At 45.8% G+C, this 16279-nt stretch overlaps 1 protein-coding gene across 5 annotated transcripts in view; it reads right to left on the bottom strand.

Moving 5' to 3' along the window:
* Positions 1 to 15058, bottom strand: part of LOC146020716 (caspase-8-like) — a 115958-nt gene extending 100900 nt beyond the window's left edge. Inside the window, exons 1-2 of one of the 5 annotated variants that reach the window (XM_083154077.1) lie at positions 14923 to 15058; positions 10817 to 11137 (exon numbers count right to left, since the gene is read on the bottom strand). In XM_083154077.1, the coding sequence (XP_083010203.1) occupies positions 10817 to 11112 (296 nt within the window). In that variant the 5' untranslated portion in view covers positions 11113 to 11137; positions 14923 to 15058. Of the gene's footprint in view, positions 1 to 10816; positions 11138 to 14040; positions 14127 to 14440; positions 14866 to 14922 lie in introns of those variants that run through there. The other 4 variants (XM_083154079.1, XM_083154078.1, XM_083154076.1 and 1 more) reach the window with 4 other exon arrangements.
* Between the last annotated feature and the right edge of the window lie 1221 nt (positions 15059 to 16279).

Below are 16279 nucleotides of genomic sequence, written 5' to 3'. Positions count from 1 at the left end.
CCCCAGCAGTGTTTATACAGAAGGGACTAAGGATCGCTGGGAAGCGTCTTCAGCGGCTGCGTCTGCAGCGCGAACCCGCCGGATCACCTACGCCTCCTTGTGTTTCCTCTGTCCCACGCCTACCTGTGATTTTACCGTGTGGAATAAAGTGTTATCCCTGCTCAAGCTGTGAATATCTGGTCCATTAAAGAACCTGTTACGTGCATGCGAGACTGAATTAGAAAGTAAGTGTCTCTCCAGCTTGATATACAGATGAATGTTTGCTGGTCACTTCCCCTATAAAGAACACGCTATGTGAACGCGAGTTAGAACTCTAAAGTAAGTGTCTGTCTGCTGCATGCGTCCAGGGAGGTGATCACCCACACCCATCAGACCCATACTGTGTGCAAGTGAGGATCTGATATCAACACTGATGGCCTGTGACATCCACACTAGGAGATCAGTGATTGTACCTGTACTCAGCGCTTGTGTTGGTCCAAAACCTGGCTGTTGCTGTACTGGGGTCATGCTGCACAGCAGGGCTCTCTGGCCATTCAGTAGCAGACATTTGGCTCTTAGCCCCTGGTGAACTGCAGATACAGAATGGCCCTTGGCTCCATTGTGGCTTGGTACTCTCGGCATCTGCAATCCTCAATGCGGTACAGTGCAGTTGGCATGTTCCGTGAACCTGGTGAAGCACCAGCTGGAGTGTAGCGGAGGCTGGGTGCTTTGATGTAGGGCTGTTGCATGGACAACAGAGCAGAATGAGGCCAATGAGTAAAATTAAACCTTTTAATGAAAGAGTCTGGTACACAATGATAATGGTGATGATACAATAATAATATGACTGAAGAAGACAATGCAGAAGGACTTGAAGACAACAATGATATGGCTGAAGGTATTGATGAAGAAATTGAAGACAATGATGATATGACTGAAGATAATGATGAAGCCAATGAGAAAGAAGATATTGCAGAATGAGGTCGTGGCTGCAGAGGACCAGGGATACTGGGCCACGGATGGTAACCGTCGGGATGTGATGGAAGAGGATCACACCTTTGGGGTGTTAACCTTAATGTCCATATGAATCCCAATAGGCGGCAATGGAGTTTCCGTGGTGGTATTTGGAGAATCAGGCTGCAGCTGGGAGTAGCTGCAGGAATTGCCAGACGATGCGCAGTGAGCTGCTATCTGTAGGACAACATTGTACTGACTGCAGGTCTGGCCCGGCTTGTCAGTATTTATGTGCTGAGCTGCGAAGTGATTGGCCGTGAGGATGACATCACGGCTAGTGCTGCGAGGTATAGGCTCTAGGAACCAACAAGATGGCCACCTGGATGGCGACACAATTCAGCCGGTGAGGAATACTACGCGCAGGCTCTGCAGCCGGCGCTTCCCAACCTGAGGCCTAGGAGGATGCGGACACCATAGAAACATAGAATTTGACGGCAGATAAGAACCACTTGGCCCATCTAGTCTGCCCCTTTTTTAAACGTGTTACCTCAAACCATATTTGATCCTTATTTTTTTGTAAGGATGTCAATATGCCTATCCCAAGCATGTTTAAGTTGTACTACTGTATTTGCGTCTACCACCTCTGATGTGGGACAGTGTCAAAAGCTTTACTAAAGTCTAGATAAGCTACATCTACAGCCCCACCTTGATCTATTACTTTAGACACCCAGTCAAAAAGTCAAGAAGATTTGTTTGACATGATCTTCCCCCAGTAAACCCATCATGGCGGATCCCGCCTCACTCCGCCTGGAGCCAGAACGCCAGGACACTGTGCACCAGAACGGATACCCAGAGAAGGAACAGACGCCATGGTGGGTGACAGAGTGGCAGAGCACTGCAGGTCAGGACCGGTACCAGGAGCGGAGGTGAGCGCCAAGGTGGAGGGCATAGCGCCAGGGCACTGTAGGTCAGGAACAGGACTGGGAGCGAAGGTAACTGCCATGGTGGTCGTGACAGCAGTTTTTTGGCAGCTACAGCCGAATAAACAGACGGGCAAGACTCTATAAAGGCCACACTCCCTAAAAAGTACCAAGTCCTAGAATACACAAACCGTATTCTATATGGGCCACACTCCCGGATACTCTTTCCCCACCCCCCGGCGAGCCACCCATTTCAGCTCCATGCTGAGATAGAGGTAAGCCCTAGTTGGAAAGAAAAATAACACTCCCTACCTATCCAAACTAGTTAAGAGACAGGAGAAAAAGACAAAGAGGAAGGGAAAGAGTGAGGTTATATATTAGGTGGGCGGTCCCTAGAAAAACATCCTGTCTATACCACAGGGGTGGGGAACCTTTTTCGTGCCAAGGGCCATTTGTATGGGGAAAAAAATCCTTTGGGGGCCATATGTAAATATTTCTCTGACAAATTGTCCTGCTGCAGCTGTCCCGTGCACTGGCGGCTGCCACTGAATAGGACTGACAGTCTCTGGCTGCTGTTGATTAAGAGGAATCTCGCAAGAACTACCGACCTCTCGCGAGAATTTCCCTGTACTTTACTCCTGGCATAGCCGCCAGGCGGGTGGGAGGGCCACTCAGACCAGCTACAGGGGCCGCATATGGCCCCCGGGCCTGAGGTTCCCTACCCCTGCTATACCACAAAGTGTCCTTGATATATAGATAGATTATATAGAAAGCTTTACGTTTGCATTTTAAAAATCGCTGTGAATTTATTAAGTATGTATCAGAAACAAATATGGGAGTATTCAACGTTTCCGTACACTCAGGACGGAAACGTTGAATTTATTATTTATTAACAATTTCTTATATAGCGCACACAGATTCCGCAGCGTTTTACAGAGTATAGATGAACAATCACATCAGTCCCTGCCCCAGTGGAGTTTACAATCTATAATTCCTACCACACATATACATGCACACAGACATTCTAGGGTTAGTTTTTGTTGGGAGCCAATTAACCTACCAGTATATTATTGGATTGTGTGAGGAAACCGGAGTACCCGGAGGAAACCCACGCAAGTACGGGGAGATTATACAAACGCCGCACAGCTAGGGTCATGGTGGGAATAGAACCTATGATCTCAGCGCTGTGAGGCAGTAATGCTAACCATTACACCATCCGTACTGCCCTGTATATATAACACATGGTGGGGATAGAACCCATGACCTCAGCACTGTGAGGCAGTAATGTAACCATTACACCATCCGTACTGCCCCGTATACATAACACATGGTGGGGATAGAACCCATGACCTCAGCGCTGTGAGGCAGCAATGCTATAACCATTACACCACCCGTACTACCCCGTATATATAACACATGGTGGGGATAGAACCCATGACCTCAGTGCTGTGAGGCAGTAATGCTAACCATTACACCATCCGTACTGCCCTGTATATATAACACGTGGTGGGAATAGAACCCATGACCTCAGCGCTGTGAGGCAGTAATGCTAACCATTACACCATCCGTACTGCCCTGTATATATAACACATGGTGGGGATAGAACCCATGACCTCAGCGCTGTGAGGCAGTAATGCTAACCATTACACCGTCCGTACTGCCCCTTATATATAACACATGGTGGGAATAGAACCCATAACCTCAGTGCTGTGAGGCAGTAATGCTAACCATTACACCGTCCGTACTGCCCCTTTTATATAACACATGGTGGGAATAGAACCCATAACCTCAGTGCTGTGAGGCAGTAATGCTAACCATTACACCATCCGTACTGCCCCGTATATAGAACACATGGTGGGGATAGAACCCATGACCTCAGCACTGTGAGGCAGTAATGTAACCATTACACCGTCCGTACTGCCCCGTATATATAACACATGGTGGGGATAGAACCCATGACCTCAGTGCTGTGAGGCAGTAACCATTACACCATCCGTACTGCCCCGTATATATAACACATGGTGGGTATAGAACCCATGACCTCAGTGCTGTGAGGCAGTAATGTAATCATTACACCATCCGTACTGCCCCGTATATATAACACATGGTGGGGATAGAACCCATGACCTCAGTGCAGTGAGGCAGTAATGTAACATTACACCATCTGTACTGCCCCGTATATATAACACATGGTGGGGATAGAACCCATGACCTCAGCGCTGTGAGGCAGTAATGCTAACCATTACACCGTCCGTACTGCCCCATATATATAACACATGGGGATAGAACCCATGACCTCAGCGCTGTGAGGCAGTAATACTAACCATTACACCATCCGTACTGCCCCGTATATATAACACATGGTGGGGATAGAACCCATGACCTCAGCGCTGTGAGGCAGTAATGTAACCATTACACCATCCGCACTGCCTCATACTCCCATATTTGTTGAATACTCCCATATTTGTTTCTGATACATACTTAATAAATTCACAGCGATTATTAAAATGCAAATTTAAAGCTGATTATACATATATGGGGCCAGGTGCACTGAGCTTCAAAAGTGATCAAATGGAGAGTGATAAACAGCCAGCCAATCAGCTGCTACCTTCCATGTCACAGACTTTGTTTGAACAATGTCAGGCAGGAGCGGATTGGCTGGTTGTTTATCACTCTCCATTTTATCTCTTTTGAAGCGAGAGAGAGAGAGGAATAATTTAAATAATAATTTATTTAAACCTGAGTGTATCGCAGACCAAAGGGTATGGATCTTTAGGTCACCAACATGTTGGTCGACAGTCATTAGGTCGACATGCAGAAAGGTCAACAGGGTCATTAGGTCGACATGGGTAAGGTTGACAGGGTCATAAGTTCGACAGTGAAGAAGTAATCATGTTTTTTTCCCCCCCGAATGTCGACATTTCTAACAAACACTAAAACGTAGCAGCACGTCCCTCGCTGCGCTCGGCACAATATTTTATTCTCCTGCCACACCCTAGTGGTTGGTAGGGCATGAAATACCGCCTGTCGGCACATGTCGGCTCAAAAAACAGTAAAAAACCACATGTTAACCTTTTGACTGTCGACCTAAAGTCAAGTAAATACGTTCATCTCTCCAGCACAGTATAATTCTGCCCGTATGCTGCCTGATATTGTGCTGCATTCATTCATCTCTCCAGCACAGTATAATTCTGCCCGTACGCTGCCTGATATTGTGCTTCATTCATTCATCTCTCCAGCACAGTATAATTCTGCCCGTACGCTGCCTGATATTGTGCTTCATTCATTCATCTCTCCCGCACAGTATAATTCTGCCCGTAGGCTGCCTGATATTGTGCTGCATTCATTCATCTCTCCAGCACAGTATAATTCTGCCCGTACGCTGCCTGATATTGTGCTTCATTCATTCATCTCTCCAGCACAGTATAATTCTGCCCGTACGCTGCCTGATATTGTGCTACATTCATTCATCTCTCCCGCACAGTATAATTCTGCCCGTACGCTGCCTGATATTGTGCTGCATTCATTCATCTCTCCAGCACAGTATAATTCTGCCCGTACGCTGCCTGATATTGTGCTTCATTCATTCATCTCTCCCGCACAGTATAATTCTGCCCGTAGGCTGCCTGATATTGTGCTGCATTCATTCATCTCTCCAGCACAGTATAATTCTGCCCGTACGCTGCCTGATATTGTGCTACATTCATTCATCTCTCCCGCACAGTATAATTCTGCTTGTACGCTGCCTGATATTGTGCTTCATTCATTCATCTCTCCCGCACAGTATAATTCTGCCCGTATGCTGCCTGATATTGTGCTGCATTCATTCATCTCTCCAGCACAGTATAATTCTGCCCGTACGCTGCCTGATATTGTGCTTCATTCATTCATCTCTCCAGCACAGTATAATTCTGCCCGTACGCTGCCTGATATTGTGCTTCATTCATTCATCTCTCCCGCACAGTATAATTCTGCCCGTATGCTGCCTGATATTGTGCTGCATTCATTCATCTCTCCAGCACAGTATAATTCTGCCCGTATGCTGCCTGATATTGTGCTGCATTCATTCATCTCTCCCGCACAGTATAATTCTGCCCGTACGCTGCCTGATATTGTGCTACATTCATTCATCTCTCCCGCACAGTATAATTCTGGCCGTATGCTGCCTGATATTGTGCTGCATTCATTCATCTCTCCAGCACAGTATAATTCTGCCCGTACGCTGCCTGATATTGTGCTTCATTCATTCATCTCTCCCGCACAGTATAATTCTGCCCGTACGCTGCCTGATATTGTGCTACATTCATTCATCTCTCCCGCACAGTATAATTCTGGCCGTATGCTGCCTGATATTGTGCTAGATTCTAGCAAACAGAAAGGGTATGTAACCTGGCGTGAGAAACGCACAGAGTCAAATGAATGATAAGCAGCTCAATGGGTCCTGGAGACCATCTATCTCCCAATACAGTAACACAAAAATCCGGGGTTGGACCGTCACAAGCGCTGGGTGCAAGTACAAACACTAATCTCCTAGTGTGGATGGCACAGGAGATCAGTGTTGAAATCAGATCCTCACTTGAAATTGGGTCTGACCGATGTGAGTGATAGCCTCCCTGGGCGCATGCAGCAGACAGACACTTACTTTAAAGTTCTGTCTCGCGTTCACATAGCGGGTTCTTTATCAGGGAAATGACCAGCACACATTCGTCTGTATGTCAAACTAGAGCGACACTTACTTTTAAATTCTGTCTCGCGTGCGTGTAGCAGGTTCTTTAAAAGACCAGGTTTTCACGGCTCAAGCAGGGGTGACAGACTTTATTCCACAAAGTGTCCCGCTACCTTCCTGTGATTTTAACTTTGTGGAATAAAGTCTGTTACCCCTGCTTGAGCCGTGAAAACCTGGTCTTTTAAAGAACCTGCTACACGCACGCGAGACAGAATTTAAAAGTAAGTGTCGCTCTAGTTTGACATACAGACGAATGTGTGCTGGTCATTTCCCTGATAAAGAACCCGCTATGTGAACGCGAGACAGAACTTTAAAGTAAGTATCTGTCTGCTGCATGCGCCCAGGGAGGCTATCACTCACATCGGTCAGACCCAATTTCAAGTGAGGATCGGATTTCAACACTGATCACCTGTGCCATCCACACTAGGAGATTAGGGTTTGTACTTGCACCCAGCGCTTGTGACGGTCCAACCCCGGATTTTTGTGTTATTGTGCTACATTCATTCATCTCTCCCGCACAGTATAATTCTGCCCGCATACTGCCCGATATTGTGCTGCATTCATTCAACTCTCCAGCACAGTATAATTCTGCCCGTACGCTGCCTGATATTGTGCTACATTCATTCATCTCTCTCGCACAGTATAATTCTGCCCGTACGCTGCCCGATATTGTGCTACATTCATCTCTCCCGCACAGTATAATTCTGCCCGTACGCTGCCCGATATTGTGCTACATTCATCTCTCCCGCACAGTATAATTCTGCCCGTACGCTGCCCGATATTGTGCTGCATTCATTCAACTCTCCAGCACAGTATAAATCTGCCCGTACGCTGCCCGATATTGTGCTGCATTCATTCATCTCTCCCGCACAGTATAATTCTGCCCGTATGATGACCGATATTGTGCTACATTCATTCATCTCTCCAGCACAGTATAATTCTGCCCGTACGCTGCATGATATTGTGCTACATTCATCTCTCCCGCTCAGTATAATTCTGGCCGTATGCTGCCTGATATTGTGCTGCATTCATTCATCTCTCCAGCACAGTATAATTCTGGCTGTACGATGCCCGATATTGTGCTACATTCATTCATCTCTCCCACACAGTATAATTCTGGCCGTACGCTGCCCGATATTGTGCTGCATTCATTCATCTCTCCAGCACAGTATAATTCTGCCCGTACGCTGCCTGATATTGTGCTTCATTCATTCATCTCTCCAGCACAGTATAATTCTGCCCGTACGCTGCCTGATATTGTGCTTCATTCATTCATCTCTCCCGCACAGTATAATTCTGCCCGTATGCTGCCTGATATTGTGCTGCATTCATTCATCTCTCCAGCACAGTATAATTCTGCCCGTATGCTGCCTGATATTGTGCTGCATTCATTCATCTCTCCCGCACAGTATAATTCTGCCCGTACGCTGCCTGATATTGTGCTACATTCATTCATCTCTCCCGCACAGTATAATTCTGGCCGTATGCTGCCTGATATTGTGCTGCATTCATTCATCTCTCCAGCACAGTATAATTCTGCCCGTACGCTGCCTGATATTGTGCTTCATTCATTCATCTCTCCCGCACAGTATAATTCTGCCCGTACGCTGCCTGATATTGTGCTACATTCATTCATCTCTCCCGCACAGTATAATTCTGGCCGTATGCTGCCTGATATTGTGCTACATTCTAGCAAACAGAAAGGGTATGTAACCTGGCGTGAGAAACGCACAGAGTCAAATGAATGATAAGCAGCTCAATGGGTCCTGGAGACCATCTATCTCCCAATACAGTAACACAAAAATCCGGGGTTGGACCGTCACAAGCGCTGGGTGCAAGTACAAACACTAATCTCCTAGTGTGGATGGCACAGGAGATCAGTGTTGAAATCAGATCCTCACTTGAAATTGGGTCTGACCGATGTGAGTGATAGCCTCCCTGGGCGCATGCAGCAGACAGACACTTACTTTAAAGTTCTGTCTCGCGTTCACATAGCGGGTTCTTTATCAGGGAAATGACCAGCACACATTCGTCTGTATGTCAAACTAGAGCGACACTTACTTTTAAATTCTGTCTCGCGTGCGTGTAGCAGGTTCTTTAAAAGACCAGGTTTTCACGGCTCAAGCAGGGGTGACAGACTTTATTCCACAAAGTGTCCCGCTACCTTCCTGTGATTTTAACTTTGTGGAATAAAGTCTGTTACCCCTGCTTGAGCCGTGAAAACCTGGTCTTTTAAAGAACCTGCTACACGCACGCGAGACAGAATTTAAAAGTAAGTGTCGCTCTAGTTTGACATACAGACGAATGTGTGCTGGTCATTTCCCTGATAAAGAACCCGCTATGTGAACGCGAGACAGAACTTTAAAGTAAGTATCTGTCTGCTGCATGCGCCCAGGGAGGCTATCACTCACATCGGTCAGACCCAATTTCAAGTGAGGATCGGATTTCAACACTGATCTCCTGTGCCATCCACACTAGGAGATTAGGGTTTGTACTTGCACCCAGCGCTTGTGACGGTCCAACCCCGGATTTTTGTGTTATTGTGCTACATTCATTCATCTCTCCCGCACAGTATAATTCTGCCCGCATACTGCCCGATATTGTGCTGCATTCATTCAACTCTCCAGCACAGTATAATTCTGCCCGTACGCTGCCTGATATTGTGCTACATTCATTCATCTCTCTCGCACAGTATAATTCTGCCCGTACGCTGCCCGATATTGTGCTACATTCATCTCTCCCGCACAGTATAATTCTGCCCGTACGCTGCCCGATATTGTGCTACATTCATCTCTCCCGCACAGTATAATTCTGCCCGTACGCTGCCCGATATTGTGCTGCATTCATTCATCTCTCCCGCACAGTATAATTCTGCCCATACGCTGCCTGATATTGTGCTACATTTATTCATCTCTCCCGCACAGTATAATTCTGGCCGTACGCTGCCCGATATTGTGCTGCATTCATCTCTCCCGCACAGTACAATTCTGCCCGTACGCTGCCCGATATTATGCTACATTCATCTCTCCCGCACAGTATAATTCTGCCCGTACGCTGCCCGATATTGTGCTACATTCATCTCTCCCGCACAGTATAATTCTGCCCCTACGCTGCCCGATATTGTGCTACATTCATCTCTACCGCACAGTATAATTCTGCCCGTACGCTGCCCGATACTGTGCTACATTCATCTCTCCCGCACAGTACAATTCTGCCCGTACGCTGCCCGATATTGTGCTACATTCATCTCTCCCGCACAGTATAATTCTGCCCGTACGCTGCCCGATATTGTGATGCATTCATTCAACTCTCCAGCACAGTATAATTATGGCCGTACGCTGCCCGATATTGTGCTACATTCATCTCTCCTGCACAGTACAATTCTGCCTGCATGCTGCCTGATATTGTGCTACATTCATCTCTCCCGCTCAGTATAATTCTGGCCGTATGCTGCCTGATATTGTGCTGCATTCATTCATCTCTCCAGCACAGTATAATTCTGGCTGTACGATGCCCGATATTGTGCTACATTCATTCATCTCTCCCACACAGTATAATTCTGGCTGTACGCTGCCCGATATTGTGCTGCATTCATTCATCTCTCCCGCACAGTATAATTCTGGCCGTGCGATGCCCGATATTGTGCTGCATTCATTCATCTCTCCTGCTCAGTATATTTCTGGCCGTATACGGGCTAATATAGTGTTGCATTCATTCATCTCTCCCGCACAGTATAATCCTGGCCGCATGCTGTCCAATATAGTGCACTTTTATTAATGCGCTTTGGGAGCACCACATATTGGGGGTTATTCTAGTTCACTCTTTCTGACTAATTCCTTCTTAGATGGACAAAACCATGTGCACTGCAGGGGGGCAGATGTAACATGTGCAGAGAGAATTAGATTTGGGTGGGGTTTTACTTTAAAGTGAGATCTATATTGCAGTGTAAAAATAAAGCAGCCAGTATTTTCCCTGCACAGAAACAAAATGACACATCCAAATGTAACTCTCTCTGCACATTTTACATCTGCCCCCCTGCAGTGCACATGGTTTTGTCCATCTAAGAAGGATTTTGTCAGAAAGAGTGAACTAGAATAAGGCCCATTGTAACGGAAAGGTCTCAATGCATTTTGCATGATTAAAGGTTGTACCGTGTTAAATATTCCTTGAAACATCTGCATTTGTTTTATCTGAATCTGTGTGACCATCATAGTAAATGAGAACATGAATAACTTACCTATATAAAGATATCGATCCTTTCTCTTCTAAGACTTCCCGTACACGATGCTGGGTGTAGTTGAGCAGTTTGAGGAGACTATGTTGTCCTATAATATAAAGTAATTCAGCCAGTAGAAAATATTTTTTTTCGTTAATAAGATTGGATTTTTGAAGTTTTTCAAAGAACTCTAGATGTGACTTTATTGATACCAGTGTCTTGCTTGGAAGTAAACCAACACAAAGGAATTTAAAGCTCTCTAAATCCTCTTGGGTAAGGTTGGAGTCAATATTATAAAGCAGTGTGATAAAATCCATCTCAGTGATAATGTGTGCGGCCTTCCTAAAACAGATGGAAAATGAGATGGTCAAAAGTGTTATATGGAAACAGTATCTCTGCCAGCAAAATAAAACAAATCGCTGTATCTCAGTATCCTACTGCTAGACAACTTGTTAATACATATAAAAGCTATGCTGACGCACGCTCTTCATATGCAGCATACTCATGGCTCTTACTGGCTAAACGCATTCACAAAGATTTTCCATCAATTTCATAACCTATTTATTTCAGTGGAAGTTCCCTGTTGAGCTACAAGCAGAAAACCAGGTACTTATGTATTATCTGGGCGCCCAATTTTTTCATTGCATCGCATTGCATGCAATATAGTGGCATACAACGCAATGCAATGCGATTTTTCATGGGTGATTTCATACCCCCACTATCCAACTATGCATGGAGTTGATTTTATATAGTGTGGCGAGCGCAGCGAGCCCAAAGCGTGGCGATTGCAGCGAACCCCGCGAGGGGACGCAGAACATATGTAAAGTAATCCACGTCCCCTCGCCACACTATATAAAATCAACTCCATGCATAGTTGGATAGTGGGGGTATGAGATCACCCATGGGTGACTATACAATTAAAAATCAGGTCTTTACAATGAAAAATTGCATGCCTTAAGTAGTGGCATGTGGCTGGGAAAGTGTGGCAGGGGTACGGTATCACGAATCTGGGACAATGGTGCCAAGACGGGAGGGTGAAATCCTTCTCCCAGTTGCAAGTAGAATTTAGTTTGCCTAAAGAAGTATTTTTTAGATACCTGCAAGTGAGAAGTGCCTTGACCCTAGGGGACAAGGTAGAAACTTGGGAGGTGGAGGAGGCCCCATGTAAAATCTTTATAAAACAACTTGAAAAAGGGAAGCGTATGTCTAAAATGTATCAGTATCTTCACTCTTTCTCTCAAACCGAGGAGCTGGGGGCCTTGAGGGCCAAATGGCACGAGGATATCCCTCAGCTGGACGAAAATGGGTGGAGATCGGCTCTGGCAAGTCCTCGTCGATCGACTAATTTAATGCGAACACAACAGGTTCAATTTAATATCCTCCATAGGATCTATATCACTCCGGTCAAAGTGAAAAAATTCTCAGGGTCAGCATCCGATGGATGCCCTAGATGTGGGGAAGGGCCGGCTACATTTGATCATTTACTCTGGAGCTGTAGGGATATTAGTAGGTTCTGGGGGGAGGTAAGGGAAACCCTAGCTCAGATTGGGGTCCCGAGAGCTGCTTTAACTAAAATAAATTTGCTTTTAGGTATTTGGAAGGAAGCAGCTATAAATGGGGAGTTGAGGCAGTTGGCAAGAAGCATCGCGGCCATAGCCAAGGTGTTAATAGCTCGAAGGTGGATGTCCCCTATGGCTCCGAATCATGGAGAATGGGTTAACATGGTTAACCAGACTAGCAAACATGAAAAATATGTATTTGCATCCAGAGGATCCTATGTAAAGTATCAGGGAATATGGGGCCCCTGGAATAACTCAGGCTACTTTAGGGTCTCTAACTGTGAGGGGGCAAATCGATAAGCAGGGGGAAAATTAGGGAGGGTTGTTTTTTTTTTTTTTTTTAAGGGATAGTAGGATATGGGACTACAAGCGACACGCTAGATAGAATAAAGAACACTGTAGGGCAAGATAGTTTGTAGGAGTAGGGGGTAAATAAGGGTTAAGGACACTTATGTTGGCACTGCTTAGAGCCATAGATATGATGGCAGATATATATACGCAGAGGCAGTAGGGAATTAAGGATGGTGGGGGTGCTCCTATTTTGGAGCCTAATTGACGGGGGGGGGGGGGGGGGAGGAGGGCACCGAGATTAGAGTTGCACGTTATTCCATACCAGAGGGAGTGGAAACAAGTATGGTCGTATATGAGTCACTCTTCACATAGTGAGCTCAGAAGGTCTTAATAGAATGCGTTCTGAGCGAGATAAAGGTCTCACGGTCACATGGGAATACAAAATAGGTTAATATAATTTTTGTGGCGGTGTGAGATCAACACTAGTATAGGCGGGGTTGTTTTGGTGGGTTTTTTTTTTTTTTTCCCTCTCCTCTTCTTCCTTTCCCCCATGCGCGTGCTCTGACCATGGAGCTATGGAAGTCTGACTTCCAACATGCGGGGAACTTTGAAGATGGGCGACTACAGGGTATAAAGTCTGAAATTGGTGGCAGGGACGACCTGGGGAACTATGGAACCGGGTCACGCGGGGGTCGAGGAGAGCGGTGGAGTTCGGGAATAGGTGGCTGCAAGTCTAGAAAGGGGAATGGGAGGAGGAAAGGGCCGGGCGTAACAAGAGGAGAGGGTGCTGTGAGGAGGGGACGATATCCCTTCCGGGAAAGGACGAGGGACAGGGAGCGGGGTTGGTGTCAACATTATGGGTCGGTATAGGGCGAGTCGGCCAGTATGGGGAAGCTAATCCTAATAGAGTGGATCGTGTAAAAAGTCTTGTGATATTAATTTTTTGCTGTGATGTTTCTTTGTGATTGTTTTGTATTTTTTGTATGTCCGGAAAAATTAAATAAAAACGCAATTAAAAAAAAAAGTAGTGGCATGCAATGAAAAAATGGGGAGCCCAGATAATACATAAGTACCGAAAACCAATTGAAATGAATGGGCCACTGAAATCCTACTCCGAGTTCTGCAGTGCTGGAAGGAAACAAGAGAATTAGACAAACACAATAGAAGCAACATTAGCATGATATGCAAATCAGGTAACAATCATACAAAGGGCGGGCACTGTGGGAATGGGTAGAAGCTGGGGGAGGGGGGTGTAGGATTGACAGGTCTACTGTGTCTAGGTCAACACCACAATGTCAACATGCACAAAGTCTCAATACATTTTCCGTGTTTTTGTGTTTATGTTTATATGTGTCCATATGGCTCCCACTAATTGTAGCGCTTTGTGCACCATACTTCACCGTTCCTAATCGTAGTCCACATGGACGATATTTTTCATGTGTCGTCCTTTGGTCAATGTTGCCCTCGTGCATGTTAACCTTTTTTGGTGACAACCTTTTTTGGAGGAAAATTAATGAATGTGAGATGGACCATGCATGTAACAAAGTGTCCCCATCACCCCAAACATCCTCAGTCATCCTCAAAGTGTCCCCATCACCCCAAACGTCCCCAGTCATCCTCAAAGTGTCCCCATTACCCCAAACATCCTCAGTCAGCCATAGCAATACACAGCTTGAGCAGGTGAATAATATTTACAGCTTTAGTTTCAATTCCCCTTTAAGAAAGTACATCAATACTATATATATCTTTATTTGGGAATATATACTGAAATTCAGAATACAGGGAAAAGTCATACCAAGTTCTGCTGACAGCGTCACTTTCCCCGGACAGCGAGCATGTAAGTTACTAAGCGGCGGCGGCGGCGGCGGTGTGTGACAGGAAGAACATGGCAGCCTCCCGAGCACAGCGCTTGGTCTCTGTAGGCTGCACCCAGGTCACTTCCTCTAATAACAAAGTGAAAGCAAAGATGTCCGGAGAGAGAAGCTGGCTGCGGGAGTGCTGATAGTACATAGGCGGGAGGAGGAATTGATGCACAAGTTCCTGCGGCCGTACGATGAGCGATATGCGCTGATTTGCGCTAGTATTGCGGTAACTCGCACAGAGAAGTCATCCCCACTTTACCAGTCAGCCAGTCTGCCCCTTACACGTTGATTGCAGTGTAAGGGGAAGTGCGATGCGCTATCTTGTGGTAATTAGCGCTATGTACTATCACATGATTCATACAATCAGCCAGAGAGATGATTGGGCCCATTTACTACAACGAACGCATATATTTACCGCGCTCAGCTCCTGTATGTCTGTCTGTCAGGGGTGCCAGCCAACTTTCACAGTCTCCTCTCCGGTAGAAGGGATGGGTATTCATATGATGTTTAATCGGTAACATTGAATTTTTGGTTCCAATGTTCGATGTTTAACCCTGCAATGTTGAGGATCCAATGTTTTCTCAACATCGCTACATTTCTCAACCGATGTATTTCTCAATTTTCCAATGTTTTTTTTCTTTTGTGTATCACTGTGGTGCTGTCACTGCTTTCAGCAGCCAACTCACTCCTTGTTTTATATCCATTAACAACGTAAAAACAGAAACACACACTGGGCCAGATGCACTAAGTTTCAAAAGTGATCAAATGGAGAGTGATAAACCACCAGCCAATCAGCTCCTACCTGACTTGTCACAGACTATGCTTAAAAAAGGCCACGTAGGTTTATCACTCTCCACTTTATCACTTTTGAAGCTTAGTGCATATGGCCCTGTGTGTGGTGATGATACAGACTTCAGTTGCGAGAGAAGAGAGAAAAAAAGATTAACTAAAGAGGAGGTGATAACATTGAACTGTATAGTATACTCCTATATTGCAACAAAATAAGGCCAGTTTTTCAGCGTACAGTATGTTCTATGTTGCATTGTATGTACCAGAGGCAGAACTCTGGGAGGCAATGGAGTCATCTGCCGCCGGGCTCCTGCACCCAAGGGGGCACCTCTCCTCCCCTTCAAGTTTGAAACAGTTAATTTAAAGCAGTTGATATTGCTAATGTTGCTGACTCCCCCTTCTAACAGCATTTTTGCAAGTGTCACACCCTGTATTAGATCCCATGACCATACTGGAGACAGACACCTTACTGATTGAACTATTTGGGGGGGCACCAATACTTATCGTGCCTCCGGGCAACTGGGATAAACTTACGCTACTGGTATGTACAGTTTTTTTTGTTATTGTTATGTTCAACTTAAGGTATAAGCCTGTTCTTACTGTTATAAATCAAGTTAAAAATTGTAATTCCTCATCTTTGCAGCCACCGCTTACCCTATGGAACTTATATAGCATACGGCGAGCCGCAAGGGTTATTTTTGGGGTCCACGCCACCATCTATTACCTTTAGTAATGTTGTAGCGAGCGAAGAAGAGCGAGCCACTGAGCCTAAAGCATGGTGAGCAATAGTGACGGGACAATCGCGATTCACATAGCGGCTAACGTAACTGGTGTAAGCGGTGGCCACAAAGACGAGGAAGTACCTTACAAATATTTAAAAATAGCAGATTGTGAGCTGCTGTGAGATGTAGCAGGCTGTGAGCTGCTGTGAGATGTAGCAGGCTGTGAGCTGCTGTGAGTTGCTGCAATAAAGTTTTGCTAGT

This window comes from Crinia signifera, chromosome 7 (assembly GCF_055691185.1).
Source record: "Crinia signifera chromosome 7, ASM5569118v1, whole genome shotgun sequence".
In the NCBI taxonomy this organism is placed as follows: domain Eukaryota; kingdom Metazoa; phylum Chordata; class Amphibia; order Anura; family Myobatrachidae; genus Crinia; species Crinia signifera.
This window is presented reverse-complemented; position numbering and strand designations above follow the sequence as displayed.